The 23638-nt window shown below is 36.6% G+C and overlaps 1 protein-coding gene and 1 long non-coding RNA gene across 2 annotated transcripts in view; one reads left to right on the forward strand and one right to left on the reverse strand.

The window, feature by feature from the left end:
• Positions 1-2163: 2163 nt before the first annotated feature.
• Positions 2164-23638, reverse strand: part of SYNPO2 (synaptopodin 2) — a 95879-nt gene continuing 74404 nt past the window's right edge. Inside the window, exon 5 of the mRNA XM_005433762.3 lies at positions 2164-6469. Within this exon, the coding sequence (XP_005433819.1) occupies positions 5903-6469 (567 nt within the window). The 3' untranslated portion in view covers positions 2164-5902. The remainder of the gene's footprint in view (positions 6470-23638) is intronic.
• Positions 6477-23638, forward strand: part of LOC129736771 (uncharacterized) — a 99992-nt gene continuing 82830 nt past the window's right edge. The window contains exon 1 of the long non-coding RNA XR_008733819.1: positions 6477-17018. This is a non-coding gene — a long non-coding RNA (uncharacterized LOC129736771). The remainder of the gene's footprint in view (positions 17019-23638) is intronic.

The raw sequence follows: 23638 nt of genomic DNA on the forward strand, positions 1-23638 counted from the left end.
TTTTAAAACAATGGCATCAGAGGCTATTCTTTGGTGCTGGCAAGTAATTCACCAGAGAGCTTCAATTTAAGCTCTGTGTTCCAATATGCAAACTATTTAATAGGCAAAAGATTTGCATTTAACTGTAAATATCAACCTGAAAATCAGAGTAGCTGATGAGCACCTGATCAAAAATGCTATGTTTTGTTTATTCTTATAAGCTTTTCTGTTAGAAAAAAAAATATTACAAATACTGTAGAGTTTAGGATATGCTGACTTGTTTCATTCTTGTTTTCCTAAAATACTGATTTTCTGAGATTAGACTCAGGTGCATCCATTCATAACAGGAAGTGACTGATGAAAACTAAGATGGCTTAGCATATTGTTAATAATATTGTAAAATGGCTATTGTTTTAGAACTGCCATAGTCCCGTGAGGTTGTCCATGCTGGAAAAAAGTACCAAGACATCTATTAATCTGTTTCTGAATGTCATAAAGCTTCTTATTTACCATTTTTGCCTTGGCCAAATTGTGCTTGTCTACAGCCTGCTTAAGATTATTGTTTACAGAATACAAAATTATTTTTCCAGCAATTAGCATATCTTTCCTTAGGTTTCTGTATTTATAGGGGAAAAATAAGTCATGAACCTCTGCATTGTTTAGACAAAATTATCCTCAGGTTTTGATTTATTTTAAAGGTGAAAATAGATATAGGTATTACTAATAGCTAGGGGTTTATCAACACCCTTCTTTACTCAATGTGTGTCATTTATATTGTAACCTTCCAGCTGTATTTGAACTGCACCACAGCACAAGATGTTCTTATTCTCCATTAATGTCTATTAATTAACCATTGCCTTTCTCCAGAAAGAAACCCACAGCTTAAGTGTGCATGCACACAAACACTCCTGAGTTCATTTTGGTTTGAGTATAAAATACTTGGGTCCTTTTTGTAGGATTGGAAAGATGTGACCAAACTCCAGACATTTTACAGTACGTTGAGCACCGTTTCTGACACAGCAGCAACACAAAACTTATTTTCTAAAATCCAATAATATATCCAGTGAACAATTTGAAATCACTTTGTGTTCAATTTGAAGAAAATTGGATATTGGCCTGGAAACATCTGCTTTTCTTTCTGGACTTAAAATTACTTATTACACCAAATAGTTGTTCTTCCAGGCTCACATTTAGTAATTGAGCAGTCTGCCACACTGTAGTCATTTTAAACGCTCTTCAGTGTTGATGAACACACCAGAAAATGTAGGGCATTTCAAGAAACCCAAAACATTATACAAAACTAATGACTGTTCACCTTTGTAGTGAGATTTTTAATCTGTTGCAAATTACTGAAGTCAAGGGAGTTATGTTAAACTGTGAATCTGGTTTATGCTTGCTTTTGTTATGATGTATTTAAGAATTTACCAAAGAAGAATGAAAACTGTAATAATGAAAAGGAATAGTACTGAGTGTCTTGTAAACCCTTCATAGAGCAAAGCTATTAAAATGCTATTGTCAGTCTTTATCAGTTTCCCACATTTTACATGCATCAATCATTTTTCTTGTATTTGGGGCAAAATCCTGCTTGCTTTACAAATGCAAAACCTGCGTTGTGATTCATTTCATGTAAATAGTGAAAATTTGATCTGGCCTTTCAAAGGTAGATGGTACATGCTGTCCTTATTTCCTTAAGAGTTATTCACCCAAAGAGCATGAATAGTGTGAAGATTGAGTTCACAGTTTATCCTCAATATTTATTTATTCTTCAAATAGTAGTTTCAATTAAGAGAAACAGCAAGACAATACAGCAAAGCAGCCCTTGTGAGCAAACCTACAGGAACTAAACAGAGGTTTAGATGCATGTAAAGGTCAACATGTAATTTTATGGTGGGGATGAAAATGTTCAAACAATAAAAACTACTCTGACTGTGTTATTTTACCTGGGTAGGTTGTGCTTCACTGAATTTCCTTACTCTGCTTAGTCAGTATGAAAATGAAATTCTACTGAATTTGACAAGTTGCCATTTGACCTGATGTTGATTTAAGCTTCTAGAAGCTCATATCAGCACGAGGTCATTGACAGGCAAAGTCAGTGAATCTAAAAATGGTGCAGAAAAAAGAGATTAGACTTCACGTAGGTTCAGATTATTTAAACAAACAGACAAGAATTTAGGGAAAACAAAATTGTGTTTCTCATCTGATTGGTCAAATCACTTTATTAAATGATACAATTTACATCTGGCATGCACTCTCAAATAAAGTGTCCTTTGCAGTGAGGAAAAAGTCTTTAGAAGTGAAAAGCCTTTTATAAAGATAATACAGTCTTTTGCTACTAGACAGAAATGCAATGTGAATAGATATTTGGTTGTGTTAAAGCAAACCAAAATGAAAACAAGAACAAGACTTGTGAACATCATCATCTAACATAACTAAAGAAAATAAATTTTCATTTTTACTGTGTATTCAGATACTCTGCATATTAACAGAGACACCCCTGAGGGTGAACACAAAACCAACTTATTTAAAATATCAAGAAATTTTTTTCCTCACATTTACTGAGCATACCTGTGCATTGAAAACCAAATGTAAGAAGTACTTCATATACTCAGAACTCACGCACAACAGTCACAACTATTTGTTAGGAAGATGCTTTGCTAGTGGAGGAATGGGGTAAAGAACAATAAGTGAAAAATGCCATGTGGTTCTTCATAAAGCTCTGTATGCATTAATATTTCATTTAGTAGTCTGAGCCTGCTGCTTCCACTGAAATCAGTACATTGTCTCAATCTGGTTTTAGCCTGATTTCCTTTGTAAACAAGGCTATGTGATCTGTCTGCATGCCTCTGTGTATGTCTGGTCTCCCATTAATAACTTTGGAAATGTTTATTTGTTTCATTTCTATGTGGCAGTGGAATAGATCTCAACAACAATCCATTGCCCACAGACTTTGTAAAAATAGACGCTGGGTGGAGGATGGATACACTTACCAGTGTTGCTATTGAGGGAAATGCTGCAGTGTGAACTCATTCCTTGTTAGATATGAGAGAATTCATGTGGGAAAGAGAGCCAGTAAATACTCAGAAGGAGGAAGAAAAATCTACAGATCACATTAAACACCCAAGTTAATCTATGGTAAGATACCAAGCCACATGAAACTCAACATCAGTAATTCTCATGTTCAGAGAAGTACTTAATGATGAATTCCTTCTTGTGAATAGAAGAAAATCATAAGGCCATACTTTATTTTTCCTGGGACTTTGACAGAAAGTCAGTGATTCTGTCTGAAACTCTGATTCTGCCATTCTTACATGTTTGTTGTGTATTTGGGGGCAGGGGTTAGAGCTTGATCCTAGAATATGGTTTGCTGTATTTCTATGTGATCATAGCATTAGATCCTTTTTAATATCACTTTATCATAGCTTTTTTTGTAATATGAAAATTGTAAAACACTTTTGGCAATTTTTAATTGCACGTGACTTAAAATAAGCACACATTTCCCCTTCTGGTAGATGTATGACCTTAGAATTCACAGCATTAGTTTCAATGGAAAGTCACAAGTTAGGTATCTGATTCTGAGAATTAAAATAATTGTGTTGGGTAAAAATATGGCTTACTGCAAACTCATTAATCTCATTTCCTGTTTAACAGCGTAAAGGATAAAGTTCAAAACAGAAACCTGAACTTGACTCTGATTCAGGGAAGCCTTTTGTTATGGTAATACGGACATTCAGCAAAATATGTAAACACATACTTTTCAGAATGTAGACCTTCTGTGAAATACACATCAATATTTATTGAATGGCCTTAATTATTTTTAATATAAATTTCAATGAATTTCACTTTGAATTACAATTTCACTGAAATTAAGTGAAAACTTGACATGTACTTCCAGGGAGATAGACCTGGATCCAAAGACAAGCCCTTAAGGCTAATAAGATTACCACAGTCCCATTGGTTTCAGTGGGAATATTCCCAGTCATGATGAAAGGGAACATTATGGGACTCTGCATTTCTGCATGTGTGGCAGGAAAATTTACTCTGATTATGGACATGTATGACTCTGAGGTGTAAAGCCCATTTTCAGGCATATCATGGCAGCCTTGTTCATGTAATTTGTCTAAATCATCTTTTCTTTGCAAACTCTTATTTTGTGAAATAAATTTGTAAGGTGCTATAGCAATATGATCCTAGTTTAAAGGTTCGCAACTCCCATGTCTTCATTTCCTGCTTGGTCAAAAAGATCAGCTGATTTTAGGGAGCATTCTTTCTGACTAGACAATTACTGCCACCTTAAACTCATTAAGGGTACATTTTTCTTGTAATCATTTGTTCTTATGGGAAGTTCCAGGTCAACTGTACTTGGGTTTAATTTTCCTCTTTTCTTTAAACCAATTATATTTTATAATTGCTATAATGCAAAATTCTTTGCAGATGGGAATTTTTTGTAATACATTCTTCCTTACTCCGTATATTAGTTCTTTCTAACTAATTACTTTACTCACAGTTGACAACCTTACCAAAACTAAGGATGGTTAACAGTTCTTCTGCAGTAATTGTAGCTGACTGTGCTTGACAGATCCTTGAAGAATGCTCCACAAAATAAGGAGGATGCAGAGCACTCTGTAAAATATGGGATATTCATTTCATGCTTTAGCAACATCTAAACTACCCAATAAGCTTGGAATACATATATTTTAGCCACATATTTCTATTGTTTAAACAACCTGTAAATGCAAGATATGTATCACCAGCAAAAATGATTTACCATCCCTTCAGATACATCAATTTGTTTAATTGTAAAGAGCCATCCAAATATTTGCTACTTGTACAAGACTCATACCATATAACACATGTCATAAACCCTCTTTCACATACAAATTTCTATGTAGAACTGGTATTGTTCTTGATAAACAACTTATCTGTCTTCCAAACTGAGAATACAAATCAAAAGCTTTCTAAACATTGAGCTATCTAGATACTAACTGCACAGCCCGTCAGATTACCAGACATTGTAGCAGTAAATGTTCAGCAAGTAGTGCATTTCGGAGAGAAATAAAGGCCTTTCAGCCAGTTCTGACTTATTTGATAGTTTATTACAAATTAACAGTTTAAATACACTCTAAGTACTTTCCTCGTCCTTTTTGTTCTTCAAGTATCATGGTACTGATCCCTATTAATAACACCTTTCTTCCTGTTGTGTTCAGATTATTTGATTAATTACAATATGTAAAACTTCATCAAAACTGTCTTGAAATATATCTGAAATGGGTAATTGCACAGGATTGCATATATCTACATGTTGTAGGGATTCAGGTACCATGACCACAGATGTATTTTAACTGTTGCCACAGTAAAAATATTCATTGATTTACTTTCTTAGATCATGTTTAAAATGCAGTAAAGAAAACATATGGCAAATAAGCCAGTGCTTCCAAGTATTCCACTTCCATTGAAACTTTCCAAAGCATGGTTCTATCTAGTACCTTGGAAATCAGATCTCAAACATACCCAGAAAACCTACAAAGTCCTGTAAAATGCTTCTTGTCTTTAAAATGGCCTTGTTTTACTTCCCCCCCCTTGCCACATTAATTTAACTGCAAACACTTGTACTGTCTCCATCTACATCCTTTCTAATTTTTGTATGGAGCACGTTGGTCACCCCACTTTCATCCCACCCCTCACCCCAAGAAATGTGTATTTTTGCCTTTTGACAAATAGAACAATCTTAGGTTACGTGTAAAACTGAGTCTATTCTAGAGGCCTCTAGCCCTGCAGTCATGTGAAAACTGTGGTCCATTCGATTTTGCCTCCTCATTTCTTTAGTTCAGAGATTGCTAGGCTAGCAAGAAACTTTCCTTCTCCAACTCAAATCTAAGGCTTGTAAAGCTGGAAGAAGGGAAAATATGCCAGGCCCTTCAGCTGCTCATGTTGGACGCCTCCATCCCCTTGGCTGTGGGTTGTAGTTTGAATCAGCTGTTGACAAGCAATAGTCAGACCTGGAATCCATTGACATTATATCAGGATCTGTTCGGGACCGTTGGCTGCAGTAAGCATACTGCAGCTGAGAGCCAGCCTGCGTGGTTGCACTTGGGGCGGACAAGGAGCTTTTTGGGGATGATATAATACCCGATTTCTTCCCCCCTAATGAGGCTACGCTACCAATTGGGGCTGGAGGCTCATAAGACACTTTCTGCTTCCATTCATCTGGTGGCTCAGGAAGTGTTTTCCTGCGAGCGGCTGAGACTACGTTAGCAGCAATGGATTCCTGCATATTTTGGGGCCCAAAAGCTTCATCCACTAAGCCAAGAGGGGATCTTGCCGCTGCTTCCCAGGGAGTCAGTCTCTTGCCAGGCCTGTCGGCTGCTGTGTCTGGCTTGCTGAAGTAATCAGGGGCAGGCTGAAACAGAAGAGGAGAAGTAGGAGAGATGGCTTGAGAAATGAATGAAGAAGGTCTCCCAGGAAGTGATAATGAGCGTCCACTGCTTCTTTCCTAGGAAAACAAAATACCAGAGTTACAGTTGTTAAACAACAAAAAAGAAAGCCCCTTCACTTTCAAACCGGAACAACAGACCCTGAATGCACATGACATGCTGGCAATCTCGTTTTGGTATGGTGTATGGGTACTTTTAAATACTTTAATTTAGTGAAAAGAGAGGAGGTATTACAAAGGAGGCAGAGAAAGAAAGAGGAACAAAGGCAGAGCATATTGAATTTTTGAGGGAAGTAAACAGGCCAAAGACAGGCTTTTACTGAAAAGCTACAATTATGTTAGCAACTGCGCAGCTTTCCCACTACTTGGCCAGTGTGCCTTGCTCAGAAAAGACCATTCTTAATAATGAAAAAGGACGTAATGTTGTGACAGTTCTGTGTGTGTTTACAAGATTGTTTCTAATGTGCAGGCACAGCCTAATTCATTTGATAACAGGCTCTGTCTAGGACATCTGTCTTGAGAACAGATCTTCGGCAATCCCCTTTTACGAAAGGAATTTCTTACTCTAAAATTATTAGACATCCTAGTTTTCACTTTTCAGGGTACAAAATTGAACAAAACCCCCTAAAGATATTAATACCCTTACATGACGCTACTTAACCTGGCTTCTTTAAAAGGCAATGCCCTCAAAATTTCAGTACATTCCGACCCATTTATACGAGCAATCCATTCATATTTGACAAATCCTAATCTTCTTAGTAATGCAGCACTTTGAAACAGAAACTGTGTTCATGAGAAGGTTCTGCTGCAACAGTCATTTGGTGGTGTACAAAACAGGTACAGCCTTTTCCCCAAGCCAGACATGTTCTTTGTGTTCATTGTTTTTACCAAACAGTCTTTACACATGTGGTTCCTAAACGCATTGATTTACACCCATTGATTCATATCCTGAGGTTTAAATGCCATTAATTCTGAAATCTGATGTGAAATGCCAGATTTCCTTTTATCAGAGGCATTGCTAGAATTTTGTTCGTACACCATTGCCCTGTGTTACTTTTCCTAATTAGCTTCCAAAACTTAAAATACAGGGAACATGATCTAGATGCCAGCCAACAGGTATCTAATCATACAAGGTATAGCTTATCTAACAAAGATTCACATTGAAATATCATGTTTTACAGGCTTTTCTGTCACAGGATCTTGATGCATCTAAGAAACTTGAAAGACCTCTGCGTCACACAGGCTTTTCAGTTATGTTTTAATATCAGCCTTCTATATGAGAGACAGAAACTGAGAAAGAGAATACTAGTTTCATTATTTTCAGTCAGTTCAGTGGTGCTCAGTCTGAATCTCTTAAAAAAAGTGTAGAGTGACACACAGAGGTGATGTAATGAGAGTTTTGACAAGTTTCAGAACTAATGCTGTATAACAGACTATCCTTTCACCTCTTAGCTATAGCCAGCTATTCCCAGTTTGCAATTCCAGAGAGGAAACTTCACAACATTATTAATCCTACCCACACATACTTAGGGCAAACTTTCATGAGGTTCTACTTCTATCTAGAAAAAAACCAACTTCATTTTGAGTGACTTAGTTAATTTTTAAGAATCCTCACTTAAATTTAAAAAGACAGATCTCAACTGAGTAGTGATCTACCAACTAATATGCTACCCACTAAGATGGTAGCATATGAAATGCAAGAATTATCCATTTGGAAGGTGAGTAAAACAAAATATAGAACCTTTTTTCCCCATAGATGAAGTTATATACTGTCAAGAATGGATTAAATATGTAAATATATTTAAATATAAAGTTTCTTTGTATATTCACCTGATGGAAGGGATCGTGCTTGGGGCCAATGAGTGGTAGACCCAGACTGGCCAGTTATAATATTTCTCCTTCCTCTAATGTATTGCAGTTTCTTTCTTCACTGAATCCTCAGAAAAGTGCTTATTCAGCAGGCCTGGTTAGTGCATTTTGTTTAAAGTATTGGTAAGAAAAAATTTTTTAAAGTGCAAAATCATAAGTATGCAAAATGAGATACAGTTTCTATTAGAAATTAATCTCATAACACAAAACAGGGAACTAAGGAGATAAGGCTGTACAGAAGGATGTAAAAGCTGATCAAACAGGTCCACCTAGTTAGTCTATCTGTGTTAACTGCTCTTGTGAGGTTGCTAGAACATTGTCTGTGCTGAGTAGACAAAATTTCCCCTTTATTTAACGGAGGTTCCAGTTCCAAGCCCCATGAGCACTTTGTAGGATTCCAGAGATGCTGAGGGAAATGATACTGATAAAAGAAGTGTTGCATAAAATATCTGACTTTTCAAGACAGTTGGATGAAGAGTTCATCAAGTTGCAGAAGTATCTTTTTGGTTTAACCATTAGTGATAAAGAAGGAGCTAATTTCCTTTGACAGCGTTTAATCAAAGAATGATGAGTTATCAAGTGTATTTCACTATTTGTCTAACAGAACGGTCAGTTCTACTGTGTTACAAAGGTAGAAGTTTAACTTGTACAAGCAGAAATAGTGTAGACTAAATCTTCATATTATGACGAGTTCTACATTTTTTTTAGTACAGGTGGTAGATCAGATTCAGCAGAAAATCAAGGACATTAATGGTAAGTAAGATACTATTCTATGATGGAAACTATTCTATGGATAGCTTTGTTATCATACAAGGCAAAGAAAGGGGACTGGCAAGAGAGCTAACATGACCTCATAGATAAAACCTGTGCATGAATCAAACAATACAGTATACAGGAACTAGCACAGAGTTTTGGCAACCAAACTCGGGGATGAGTGTTTTTACTGGCTTGAGAATCTCCTATGTCCTTAATTTGGAAGAACTCACTGAACAAGTGTTTGTATTTCACATCACATCTATCCACAGCACCTGTAATGTCATGCAAATCATAGATTCAGCATGTAAGGGCTGTTGCAGAAAAAGCAGAATCTCAAAAACTGGTAATCTGGAGATTATTATTATATCTTTTGAATTGGTCCTTATAAAAAAAAGTTAATAAATAAAAAAAACTTTGAAGATGGAAGATTTCAGTCCCATAGACAAATACATCTTTCTCCATTTAGATATGAGATTCTGCTCGGTTGAATAGCTTTTGTGCGGCATGGGTCTGGATTTGGCTAGAGTGTTACGCCTTGCAGGAAGATTGGCAGGTAGCAAACGGCAACATCGCTAGTGCCTTGGGAATGAGCTTGGTTATACTAAAATTCCTTATGTTTATTTTTTGGTTTGTTTTTAACTTTAGTCAAGCTCTCAGGGATAAAATGATTAGGTAAGAATCATAATAGTTTGTACTGTCTCTTGAGGCAAAGAATGTTTCATTATGTAAAGACGGCTTTCCTTGTGCCTGAATAGGATTACCCCATGATTACTCTATTACATTAAACCATCTATGATTCATAGATTTTTCCAATGGAATTTGATTTACAGACTTCCAAGTAACCTGCAGCAACTGTAACAATTTACCTGGCCAGTGAGAGATTGTGCCAATTTATCTGGAAAAAATTACTTCCTTAAAAATTTATAAATTATTCTCCTTTTCTACCTCAGAACCCCAAAATAAGAATAGTTAATTTAAATTCTTGTCTATTTTGCCAAAGTACTACTTGAAAGCACTGGCTTTTGATTTGCCAGAGTGGTTTATGCAAATTTTTTCATTGGTCTCTTGGATCTTGCATATTTATGGACATTCCTAGACTTCAGCTTAGTAATGATCATCTGAGAGACTTTGTTCTGACAGAAAGACAGACCAGGATATCCAAAGAATGCCCCAGTGGACCACTTAGGTGCTAAATATCTTGTTTGGAGACTAGATGCATTGAGTACACTGAACATATCCAGTAAGATCTGAATCACTGAAGATAATTGATGATTACTTCCTACTGAATGATTATTCAACTCACATGCAAATCACAACAGGCTTCCTGCTGCAAGATCAAACTGTCAATCTATGGACTGTCAGCTCAATGATTCTCATCTGTAGGCAGTTCTTTAGTTCTTTAGCGTGGTCCTGTTTTGGTATTCTCAGACCAGTCAAATTCTTCTCCTTTCCCACTGTGTGTGTTTTTAACTAACAGTTATCTTTTTGGGTTGCAAAAGGACAAAATCTTCAAGGGCAAATAGCATTCCAGATGATTTACCTGGAAAAAGGCTGAAGTATATGGTCCATTCTGTAAGGCTCTGAAGGAATTTGAGGAAATAGTTAAGAGAGCACCGCACATATTTACTAACTTCCAGTTGTAATGTTGTGTCTGGCTGTGTGGCTTTTGATGGAGAGGAAATGTGGACCAGTATTTTTGGAAGGAAGAAGCTATTCACAGAAGAAGCTGGCTGAATTCTGTGCATTTCCTAAAGAGAAAAAGTCTTTGCTATGCTAAAGGTGGGCAGAAGAGGGTTGGAAGACTTAGAAGATTGAAGAACATGGAAATATATTTGGCCAAAGTGAGTCTTAGTTATTTTCAATTATATTCTTCTGAAAATAAATAGCAGTTGTCATCGTCATGTACATTCCCATAAGCTCAGCAAGAAGGAAAGAAAAGTTTATATTCAATTTATTTTTAATAAACATAGGAAAACTAAATACCTGGTTTGTCCTGAAAGGATTCTGCTAAGTTTTGCAAGGTGGCTGCAACTTGAAGCAGTTTTAGCCCTTTGGATTCAGGAGAATATTTCTCAAATTTTCACGTATGTTTCACAGAAAACTACTGAATTTCTTTCATCACCCACAGAAGAAATATAGTAAATGCATCAGTTATGTGCAGTATGCTGTCGTGCCACAGTGTTTACATTTAGGAGGAGGGATTTAGTCTCTAAGCCTACTGACTGCCAAGATTGTTATGGTAATAGCTGTTGTACTAAAAGCAATCCAACAGCACCCTTCACTGCAGATTTCTGTACATTGCATAGTGACATAATTTTGCAATAATTTATTGAGTTAAAAAGTAGTATATTTCTATCTACCCCAGCTTTATTCTGAAATTGACTCTTTGCCTTCAGACTATATAATACTGCACATTTTTTCACACTGTGGTTAAACAGGTTTTAAGCATTTGTAGAAAAGCATGATTTTTCTAAAATACAAGTGTATCTCAAATGCAGAAACTAAAGAGAAGATCAATATTGCCTTGTTTTCATTGCAGTTAATTTTTATTATTGATAGTTGTGTTCCTAGACTGAAAGTCTAGGCCTGAACATTTGTAAGTTCAAAGCAGGTCTGTATTTGATATTCATATACTGGTTTCTGTCACTACTTTGGTGTTCAGCCCCTTCAAACTAACAAACACAAACTTTGGAATTAAGGCAACATTTAATCACTAGAACTCATCATTCATACTGGACAGCAGTAGCCAGATGTAGTGACACTATTTTTTTCCCTTCATGTTTAATTCTTGGAGACACATCTTTTGACAAGCGGGTACTAAAAAGAATGTTCTTTTCTTCTTCTTCACAGAAATTGAGGGAGGAGAGAACTAGTTGTATGCTACCAGAATTATTACATTATCACATATGTTATTACTGTAACCTTGTTATAAAACATTAATACTGTACCAGCACTCGAAGTATTATGCTGCAAAACAAACCAGACCCCAATACAGTAGTTAATTTGTTTTCCATTGCCTCATGTGAACATTTTCAGAAGGAAAGATCTTTTCTACAATAGTTATTGAAGGGAAGGTGATTCTCAGATGGTGAGAAGAGGAAAGGCAGTTAGAGCTGTCCACTGCAATCACAGAATCCTAAGAGCTGCTGACTAGCTTGGGTGTCTGTGCAAACAGATTAGGTTTGGGTTAACATTGATTTTAAAAATGCAGGCTATTTATAAACAGGTCAATGAAGCAAACATTTATTGTACCACAAGCATCTCTGGTATTTATAAGCTGTATATTAATATAAACTAAAAATGAATTTAACACTACTTCCAAAAGAAACTATTTCAGTGTATAAATAAACCAACGTAAACACAATACTTATAAAAGGTTTATGCACCTATAGATCTATTTAATGTAAGTAGAGGGGGAATCAATAGTATCTGAATTAACAGTCCAGAAAAATTGGTTATTTACTGCTATTGCAAATTTCTTGATAATTATGGTAAGCCGGAAGAAAAAAAGAACAATACTTACTTTCATAAAATAGTGCAAATTTTAAAGGCAAGAGTCCGAAAGATATTTTTCACTTTACAGACCAAGTGGGAATGCAGAATAGTACTTAGTGAAATGATTTCACTGTACTTTTTCTGTCTCAGGGCATATCTCCTTAATAATTGAAAACTGTTTATATGTTTATGTGCTGAAACTGCCTTTTGACTGGTTAAGGAGACATGTATCGCATATTAGAAAAAAGTAAGTAGTTCTGTTTTCTCTCAATAGTCCAGTGAAATCTGCAACATAGACTCCCATCTGATTAAGTCACTTGAAAAAAATTGACCTAGGTGTCTAAAGTCATTAAGGCAGTTTTATTTTTATCTTTTCATTATAGTCCTGGTCCTTAATTGCATATCAAAGCGTGTTTAAATGTGAGCTAACATTAGCACCTGGCTAATATTTACACAAAAAGGGGACAAAGAAGGAGGAAGTAGGGGAAACCATTGTGCTATCTCAAAAAATGACTGTCTATAAAAAGCCCAGAGTGATGCATTTCTTATTTTACTTTCTATGGGCTTGTAACGGCTACTGCAGTTAGAGACCAAACCACTGAGAAAATGGTAGGACAAAATAAGTAATACTTGATTTTTATGCCTTTTAATGCTTTCCTTCTTTAAATTTTTTTAAACATTAAAACAAGGACTTCAGATTTTTAAACTGGACTGTGTATAGAAGGGAGACATATTGTTAATGTTATTATAGCTTTTTTCATCCTAAACCATTTACAATTTAAACTTTATATAATGAAAAAGTAATTTCTCTCTGAAATGCTGCCAGCTCTGGAGTAAATGCTGCAACTATTTTGCAACATGAATATAAAAAAATTTGAAATAAAATGGAAAAATCGTATTTATTTGAAACTCCAGAAATAATTTATAGCAGGCTAAAATTGGAATGCAGCATTGTGGTTAATGGGCATACTAATGGCTGGAGAGGCAGGGAATGTTACCTGTCTTAACGATGAAAGCCTTGTCAGTGGCTGTACTGAGACTAGTAATAGATTAGAATCCAACAGTTTGTGTCTGATTCTAACTGTGTCAAAGTTCTCTTGTCAGGGCTTGCTTTCAGAAATTTATAGAGAATTTTAGAACTGGAACTTAATTTATTCTAACTGTAGATTGTTTGTAACTGTGGTATTATTTCAGGTGAGAATAATCTTATTTTCATCATTAGTATACAAACTAATGAAACAGTTAATGTCAACCATCTTACATAAGCTTTGTGACAAATTCTGCTTTTGACAATAAATTCCTTTTTAGCTGTCAAGTAATGGTAGAAGAGAAAAGTAAGATACTAGATTTAGGCCTTCACTGCTACAAAATGCCTACACGGAAAAGAAATGTAAGAGTGCTGCTAACTTGTTTTAAATTAGTTATTCAGTTAGCTCTGTTTGCACCAGTGTAAATGAAAGAAAATCAGTGCTTTCCTTTATCATTTACTCTTTATCCATATACGATTATCAAAATACAGTACAGTTATGCCTATAACAAGCAAATAGCTGAAACTTTTGTGGCCATAGGTATCTTGGCTTTCCTTAGAATAGACCGATTATCTCTTGTAAGGAAGAATATTTGCTGCCACCTTCTGGACTTCTGTATTACACAGCTTAGAGGAAGGTCTTAAGACGATGAAGCCTTGTGAGTGAATACTTGAAAAACAAGTGCAAAGTTGGTACACGTTTCTGAGCTTGCTATGTGTCCAAATGCTTCTGACCGTTGTATGGACAAAGAAAGAATTTTAAGTTGATATTAAAGTACAGGCTAATGATATTTTTTCTAAAAACAAAGAAAATAAGTACTGTTTATCTTGTAATACTTGAAGGTGGTGGCACTATTTTTGCTGAACGCACCCAGACTAAAAGATAAATTACCTAGTTCCTTATAATTTTCTTATCAAAGCTTTCAAACTGAAATTTTCAGTCTTAGTTATTTGGTTTTTTCTTATTTACTTCATCCCAAATGCTCCAACCATTTCATATGCGTTTCAACCAAATGAACCTATACCGTTCAACCATTTCAAAGAGTGACAGTAGGGAAAATACATGTCAATGACAAAAAATCCTTTTCCTTGGAAAGTGGTACCACTACATGCTTTAGAAATGGTTTGAGACTAATCTTTGTATCTGAGGTGTGTCATATTTCCATGCAAACTTTCCTATGTGTATTCAAGCTGAGAGCCTTGTACAGGCTCAACAGGAGCACCTTGCTTTTTACAGCTAGTTCCTTAGAACACCGTTAGCAGCAACAATGTTGTTAGGCAGGAGGGGTTTATTCATTGTTACAGGTCTAAGCTGCTGTACGCTGTGATGTCTTTGGACACCACACAGGAGAACAAGGAGATTGTCCTTGTGCTTTCTCTGCCTGTCTAAACTGCAGCCTATGTGTACCCACGTGGGCTGGAGAAGTCACTGGGGTGTTCCACAGCTTCTGCACTGGCTGCACAACTGGGTTTTCATTCACCAAAAAGTAGTGCATGCAGGTGTACGGTGCATACCAATGTCTCTTCCCACCATCGGGTCCGAACCTGAGACTGCACACTCACCGATCAGGACTGAGATGCACTGCAGAGCACCACTGCCCCTTGACAGCGCCCAAGACCTCCTGCCTGGACCCAAGCAGCTTCAAAGGGGAGAATGTCTGATCTGAATACAGCAGGGGCAAGAAGCAGGCTTTCAACAGGGTAGAAGAAACAGACAAGGGAAGTACAGAGAACAGAGTGGACAAAGCAATACCAGGAGCTGGCAATACTTGATACAGAAGGAAGATCTGTATTCAGCACTGGGTTGGAGTGAGGCTGATGAGGCTAGGACCTGATGGCCAAAGCTCCTGAGCTTGGATGAGAAGCCTAAGGAAGGGAAAACTGGCCTGTGTAGCTCACAGTGAGGCTACGATGAGGAGACCAGGAAAAGAAAAAGATGAAGAAAGGGGGCAAAGAAGGTACATTCGGGGAGAAGAACCTATACCCACTACTGTATATTTTCCTCCAGAGTTCCAGGGAAATTTCTTCCCTAGAGGAATGAAGTTTGTACTTCCATAGTCATCTCTGCTGTCAGAAGACTGTGAAGCCCCTTTGGAAACCTGTGTCATCCTCCCATCGATGGGCAGGATGTCAGCATGTGTTTTCTGCCAGTTACTGCAGCAGCAAGGTGGCAATGGTCTGTGGTGGTTAAAGCCATGCTGAAGGAGCCTGCTGATTACAGTATGCTACATGATAGTATTCTGGGGTTTGGTTTGTTGTTCTTAGAAAACTCTTGGGTCTTTCAGAGATAAAGCTACCTTGAAGCAATGCTAGCGAAGTTGGAAGGTCAAGTGTTCAAAAGCTATGAAATGCAAGCATCACTGCCCAGTGCATATGCATTTTTCTAACATTTCAGTACTTCTGCCTCATCCATGTCAGGGCTTCATTTAGGAAACAGTAGGATTATATAGCAAAGGAGCATATTGTGCAAAAGATGTTTTCACTGGTAGGATTACATAGCTGGTCACTGAGGATTCCTTTTCTGGGCTTCCACCTGGAGACCTGCGATCTATTAACACTCACAGACTGATGTTAGGGATCACATACTTTGATACAGTAATCAGTTCATATGTTACTGGACTCTGAAGATGCTAAGTGTCTTGAACTGGACACCCAAGGCTACTGAGTACCCTAGTACCAGTGCTGCATGCTTCATGCATTATTTACTCATTTGTAGAAGGCACTAGTATAAAAATGAACTATAGCTTCTGAATGACTTGGATACTAATAAAAAAAAAAAGATGAGGAAATAATTCTGCACGAAGAGCACACTTTGAAGCGTCAAATAAGGAGTGGTGCTAAGCACGCAACAATGTCAAAACAAAACAGTACAGAGCTATTTGTCAGATGAGCAGTATCATTCTGTGCCCTGAATTGAGTCTAGAGTCCTATAGAAAAAAATAGCAGATGATGACGTGACTACAGATGTTTTGTCCACACAGATGCCCAGGAGGGTTGTATTAAGCTGGTACGGGCAACATTAATTCCGAGTGCCTCATTTTACAATCCAAACAGTAGTGTTTAAGGTTGTTTTTCCATAATTATATACACATGGTGTCATGTGCTTGCTTCAGTACTGTTCCTGTAGCAGTAACAAGTCTGTCAAGTTTCTCCGCCAAAACACTTTTCTGAAAATAATCTTCGGATGAGAAAAGTTTATAATTTTGTACATCTGAAATACTCACAGCCATGCAACAGAGTATAGCGCAGATACAGATTTACATTAGCATGCACGAGAAGTTATGTCGCTGCCTCTCATTTTCTTTAATCTTTTGAATTTTTAATGGATGCCATCGTGAGATTTTTTTCTCATTTGTCACAGCTCTGCACTTTCTGATGTCAGCCAAAGAAGCAGAAAGGAAGTATGTGGAAGACTTTTCTGAAGAAACTTACAGCACAGTTTGATTCATAAAAGATGTTTGGGTAGTGTGGCTAGCACTGGCAGAAATATCTGTACATATCTAAAACTGTTTATCTAATCAAAGAAAATTAAACTGCAGGCAGATTTTGAGGTTTTATTGTGACCTGCTTAGGTTCCACTTTTAAATTACAGGCCTGAATTAGGAAAATTACTAAGACTCTAGGAAAAAAACTTAAGTGTACCCAGATGCCCGTGCTTTGCTTTTGTTCACAGTGTAAAGCTGGGTACCGACAACAACCTGCAGAGTCAGACCATAAGAAGTAGCATTCTCAAAGATCAAAGAAAAAATCACTAGCAGTTTATGAATTTTTTTTTTTTTTGGAAAAAAAAGAGATTTCTTTTTGCAAAAACTTTCTTTAAAGAATTGTAAATATTTTTCCATAGGTTGTTACTGTACGGAGACTTCTGCTTCTAATATAAATGTACTGAATTCTTTGCTTTGCAATCAGTTAAAGCTAATACTGAAATCAGTAAGCGTTGGGCTGCATGTCACCTTTTGCAATCCAGCATGTGTTACAGTGATTGGGAGTGTATTTTATTTCTGTAACATTCCTCCTTCTGTTTGTTGTGCATTTCTTAAATCAGTTAAAATCTACTGTCTCGGCTATAGATGGAAACATCGACAGAAACACTCCACCTCTTCAACAGTGTAGTCTTTACACCTGTTTCAAAATGACCTGGTTACTTTCATAGCAGTTTATGTTTCAGTTGCCTGGAATTATGAGGGAACTCTCTGTTTTAAGATGTCTGTCTAAAGACGTACAAAAGAAGCAAGGATTCTCATTTGAAAACACTTACTATTGTTAGATTGGTTACCGCCCACAGGAAGCCTTCATCCAGATAGTTAATCTGTAAGTACTGTTCAGTAAGTTATTTTTCTCATGGTTGAGTTTCCTCAGGCTAAAGGAATGAGCAATTATTGTAACACACTACCACCTAAGTTTGTGCAGGTTTCACACACACTGACATTAAAAAATATTTCTCAAAATCATTACAAACAGGAATAGATTTTTTCCTTTGAAGCCTACAGAGGACAACAGGAGACTTGGTTAGCAAGCTATATAAAGAAAAAGGTTTTGCCTGCCTTACTCAAGGAAGCAAATGTTAAAACCATGGAAATACGGTCACATGGTTAGTCTTTGCTTGTAAAGGAAGAGTTCAAGTCTGCCTCTGTAGAGATCCTTTCAACACAGTATTTCATTGAGCTTCGGGGTTTCCCCTGCTTTTTAAATAATTTGATTAAAAAAACCTAAAGTGCTTCCTGTAGTAAGCACCTGGTTGAAAAGCACTTGTCTAACTAGCTCTCAAGTGATTCCAGCTCCTCCCTTATGTAATCACATGCAAAGGTAATGTTTACTATAAAGTAAGAACAGTCATTGTCATGGGTACTATGGAGCTGTGACAGTGGCACCAAGTGTGCTATGAAATTACCAGGCTCACATATTATCCCAAGAAATCTATGAGCAGTGAGCTTCTGAATCCACGTTTTTTTTAAGATCTTGTTAAGTTTCTTCTTTGAATAAAATTTCTATTTCAAGCTGAGTAGAGTAATTATAAAATAATATTATACTGAGCTATGTAATTAAGATTTGCACTTGCCATGCTGAACCGCCAAAGTGATCAGTGGAATCCTGGGTGTTTGACTTCAGTCAAAGAAAGTTGTATGTTTTGTTAAAAAGGCAAGACTGGCAGAGTGGATCTTTTTAGAGTCAATCATTTTTTTTATTCTTAAAGCTACAAAATCTAGAAAAGGGTCCTGGAAAAGAGAGGAGAAAGATTTTGCAAACTGTTAGTTGTGAAGAGTGCTGTCATTTCACTGGAATTTCCCTACCTCATCACATACAGAAGATTCCCTGCAGAGATGCTGGAGTAGCAGAGCATGATGGTGAGGCTGGTCCTTCCTTGAGGTGTCATCCTGGATACTTGATAAACAGTGCTCCTCCCAGATCATATAACTTGCTGTCAAGTTCTCTTTATAATTGCTTAACATCTTTTAGGAGGGTTCACCTTAGCGCTTTTGAAAACTCTCGTGTATAGGAGCTATCTACTGTTGTATCTTAGAGCAATACTCTATTGACATGGCCTGATTTTTCTTAAAGCTCACTTTTTTCTCATTGCTGAGTATTAGCAGTTTTGTTCTTTCATTTTTGTAAATAGTAGAGGAAAAAAATCATGCTCACTGAAGTGAGCACTCCAAGAATAATCCAAGAATAATCTAGAAAATTTCAACAAAAGTCTGGAGATAGTCAGTCATCTCTGTGCAGAATAAGTAAACCATTCTTGCTAATTGTTCTCTTCTCTTGTACCTTTAGCCTTTCATGATCTTCCGATAGGTATTTCACTCCGTGCAGTTTTCCGCTTTTTTTTTCTGGCTTTTTCTCCCCACTGCTTGGCTCCCTCTAATCCCAGTAGTTTTTTCTCTCAAAGTTGCTGCTCTGCTACTGATTTTCCTATCTGAATCGTGCACCAGCCCCTCACTTCCTTATTTTTGGAGCCTGCTGATAACCCCACCTCTTAGTATTTCTTTACTTCAAATAAAATACTTGTGAATTCTGAACATTTGTTTTACTGTGAATAATAACAGCACACTGCCAAAAAGAAAATTGACTCATTGCCACATGATTACTGTGGTGACAGCAAAATGGGTCACTGCAGTTTTAGGGCTGATTCTGTGTCTTGACTTTTGAATGTCTCATATAAATGAAATTAGATATACAAAAGACAAGAAAATCAAACTAGGGGTATCAAAGTAGGGTCAGTAAAAGAAGACTTCAGACAAAAAATAACAGAAACCTCCTTTTGGTGGCTGATCTTGAAAAGGCATTGGCTTGATCTCAAAGTGAATTGTCGGTGTGTCTAGAAGAGAATTGGACATTTGCTGCTGCAAGTCTCGATGTGAGTCTATTATGAAGTCCCACACTATTATCCAGGTGCTTTCGGAATGCAGGGTTATTGTCACTGGATATTGTCACATATGTTAGGATACCAGCAGAATTATTTCTTCCATAACAGCAGAAAGCAAAAGGAGGCTTACTTGTAAGAGATGGTAATGTTTACTCTGTAAATGTTCCTACAGAAAAAATTAATTGAAATACCTTGCTGTTTGTTTCATATGTTACCTTTTGCTGAGCAGGAGCACAGTAAGAGTGGTTCCCCTGCAGAAGGGGAGGGGAAGTTAAGCAGTTCTTTGTTGAAGAACCACTACATTTTGTCGTTGATTTTTGCAGCAGAAATTTTAACTTTTTGTCTAAATGCTACTCATCTCTAAAACAAAACAAAACTTCCAAGTCAGGTTTTACAACAAGAGGTTTATAACTGAATCAGGAATTGAAAGTGTATAAATCCTTGATTGAGGTAGTTGTTTTCATGAAAAGACTGCCTAGAATGTGAGATCCAAACTGGTGCAGTATAATACCTCCAGTATGTACTATATTTAAATGTGCTAAAACCAACAGAAACCCCTTATGTTCCTCTTTAAATGTGAGCAAAGTGGAAGTATTGTTATTAGGGGTGGCCTAGAATTCACTGTTAAATATGCTTACATAGTAAAAATAACAACCATGTCTTGGTAGCCTTGTCATATTATATTAAAATAATTCTAATAGCTGTTTCAGAAGATAATTTTAAAAAGCTTAATGCCTTTCAAAATGAAATTTCAGATGGCTCCTCTCTATGCAAACTGTTCTTTCCTCGACATTTCAGCTATGTTTGACATCATCATTAGCTTATAATTTGGACCTATGACAATGAACAGCTCAACTTTCCTCTGAATACCTGCTTCACAAGAGATTACATTTTAGATAAAACTGTTAAAGTAGGCTAGTCTGAAATATCAATAAGAATTACTGACTTACCTGATTAGTAAAAAGAGTCTGGAAGCCAAGTTGGATCCAAGCACTATGCATGCAGAATGATATGTATATATGAAATTGAATTCAGAGTTGGACTTTGAATGGGATTTTCAAAAGATCTTATGAGTTAAAAGGACTGGTGTCACTAAGACTTCTGCTTTTAAGTCTTATTGGTGCTTTAGAAAATCCTTCTGTCATTGCTATAGGCCATATGAAATACTTTCATATAGCAGCAAAAAATTCAAAAGTGATAAACCCCCATATTTTCAGTGTAGAGGCACTTTCTTTTCTTTTGGACAAAGTAAAGTGAAGATAAGCCAATAGCTGTATTTTATATTGTTATCACAGAAGCTGATTTTTTGCTTATTGCTGTAAGCATGCATATGATTAAGTTGACCTAAAGGAAATTTTGGGTTGTGCTGAAAGTGAAATAGATAGCAAAATTATTCTAAAGATGAAAATTATGCATTTCTGTCTTTCCGGTGAATTTGGTTCTAGACAAGATGATTCAGGAAACTGGAATATTATGTTTCAGTCCACAGCTCTCCTCTGGCTCCTATTAACTTGATTTCTGTCTTTCTGGAGAGCTGATTTCCTTTGCATGATCCCAGCCTTACCTCTTGTTTCTTCTGCTGATAATTAGAAGATAGTTATTATGGTTATTAATTATTATTATGGCTATTATTTATGTATGGTTATAAATAATGGTTATTATTTATTACTTGGAAAGTGGTATGTCATATGGGCATATATATGCTAGAAGTTAGATTTCAGTAATCCCCGTGTTTCACAGGATAGTAAGCAGCTGGTGCTGAATTCCCAAAGTTACTCACCTGAGCCTGATGGGAACTGGTGTGCTTATAATTTACAGATGTATTTTATGAGAGGAGACTGTAAGCAAAAGCATGTAAGGCAATATAAGGCTGATTGGATTTCTATGTATCTCTTTAGCAGCACTGCTTGTCTTTGGAAGTATATCTTTATTCCAAGCAGATACTGGTATCTTGAACTTCTACCTAAAATAGTGTATGTACCTTCAGATAAAATTTTGATGGATGGGAAAGAAGGAAGAAGGAAAAGGAAGGGGGAAGGGGAAGGGGAAAGGGAAGGGGAAGGATATTTCATGTTAATATGATAGTATAGAAAATAGATTTCCCCTAAAATATACTGTCAGTCTGTACATGTAAGTGAAACAAAAAAATAGCAAACAAACCGAAGAAAAAAAACCTCAAACAGGCAGAGAGGAAAGGGACAAGTTTAATGATAGAAGAAAAATACAGATATTGACAGTGGAAAACAGATAAAAGGGAGATCTCCAAAGGATTAAAATATTGCTACTTTCTATTTCCAGGTAAATGCAGTGTAATTATTTTCTGAGTTTTCCGAACTTTTTTTTTTTTTTTTAAATTTCCCATCATTCTCCTGAATTTTAAGAGGGAGATGGATCACTTGGTCATTTTTTTCAAATGCAGTCAGTATCCCAATCCAAAAATTAAAGGGAGCATAGGATTTTGGACGTTCAAAATTCCAAGGACTGGTTTTTCTAGGCTTGATTAGACTTTGATTCCAGTCTTCTTTCTGCATGTACAACCACATCCATTCTTCTCAACTTTGATTACAGTTTGAGTTACCATTATGGAACCAAACTAATGTTTTGTTTATACCGGGGAATGTTTTCTTCATGAAGATATATAGTTCTACTAAAACCTCTACGATGTGAAAGATCCACAATCTGGTCTGTAGCTAGATGAATGGTAGTTTAAACAAATCTATGAACAGATTGTGCCAACTTTATTCAGAGTCACGCTTTAATCTTTAGCTCCACGCTTGGGATGGATTTTGATACCCTTAGTTGTGTGAAACACCACCTTGTTTCAGACCTAGCACCACTGATGTTAACAGGACTGCTTACTGGAAAACATGCTAAACTATTCAAATATAGCTCCTTGATTTCAGCAAGACTGTGTATTTACTGCAGTATTATACAGTGCATTCCAAGACCACAGACTCTTTAAGAATTTTCTACGGTAGCAGTATTTCAATCCTTAGTCCGCAACACAACAAGTAAAAGGTGAAAGTGTAAGACCAGAGTAAAAAGACTTAAAGTGGGAAGAAGCACTGTAAAGCCCCAAGTGAAAATAATAAAATGTGTACAAGAGACCAGTAGGAAGACATGGCCATGTTTAAGATTTGCTGTTAAGTGTTTAGTTCTGTGGCCTATACTACCCTGGCAGAAATAATCGGTACTCTTGAATATATGTATCCCTTTGGTTCTCAATCTCTGTGCTTTCACAAGAAACTATTGCATTACATTGCAGCTGCAAAACCCAGCTCACCTCTCTGACTGTTCAATAATTTTTATTTACTGGCTTTTATCTTACTTGCTGGATTCAAGGCAAACTTTGGCTAAAAATATGTCTGCCCTTGCGATGTCAAATTTCCCCAAAATGGGAAATCTTTGATAATTTTTCCAGCTGTCCTTCCATCTCTTTTAGTCTTCAGAACACTCCAGCATCTCTTATAGCACGTACTCTGTGAAATCACAGAGGCAGTTCATGATTTTGGATCACAGCTGATCCACATAGCTTACAAACTAAGCCCCTGGCCGATCAATCAGATTCCTGTGGAAGGACCTTTGAGCCAGGACAGATTCCAACTGAATTCAGTCGGTCTCTGTGCAGGCCAAAGGACTATCCAGTTGTATTCTGCTAGTGATCAGTCAGAGTCTAATACTGTATTTATTTTACGCTGTAATATTACTAATACATATT

Source organism: Falco cherrug, chromosome 1, assembly GCF_023634085.1.
Source record: "Falco cherrug isolate bFalChe1 chromosome 1, bFalChe1.pri, whole genome shotgun sequence".
In the NCBI taxonomy this organism is placed as follows: Eukaryota; Metazoa; Chordata; class Aves; order Falconiformes; family Falconidae; genus Falco; species Falco cherrug.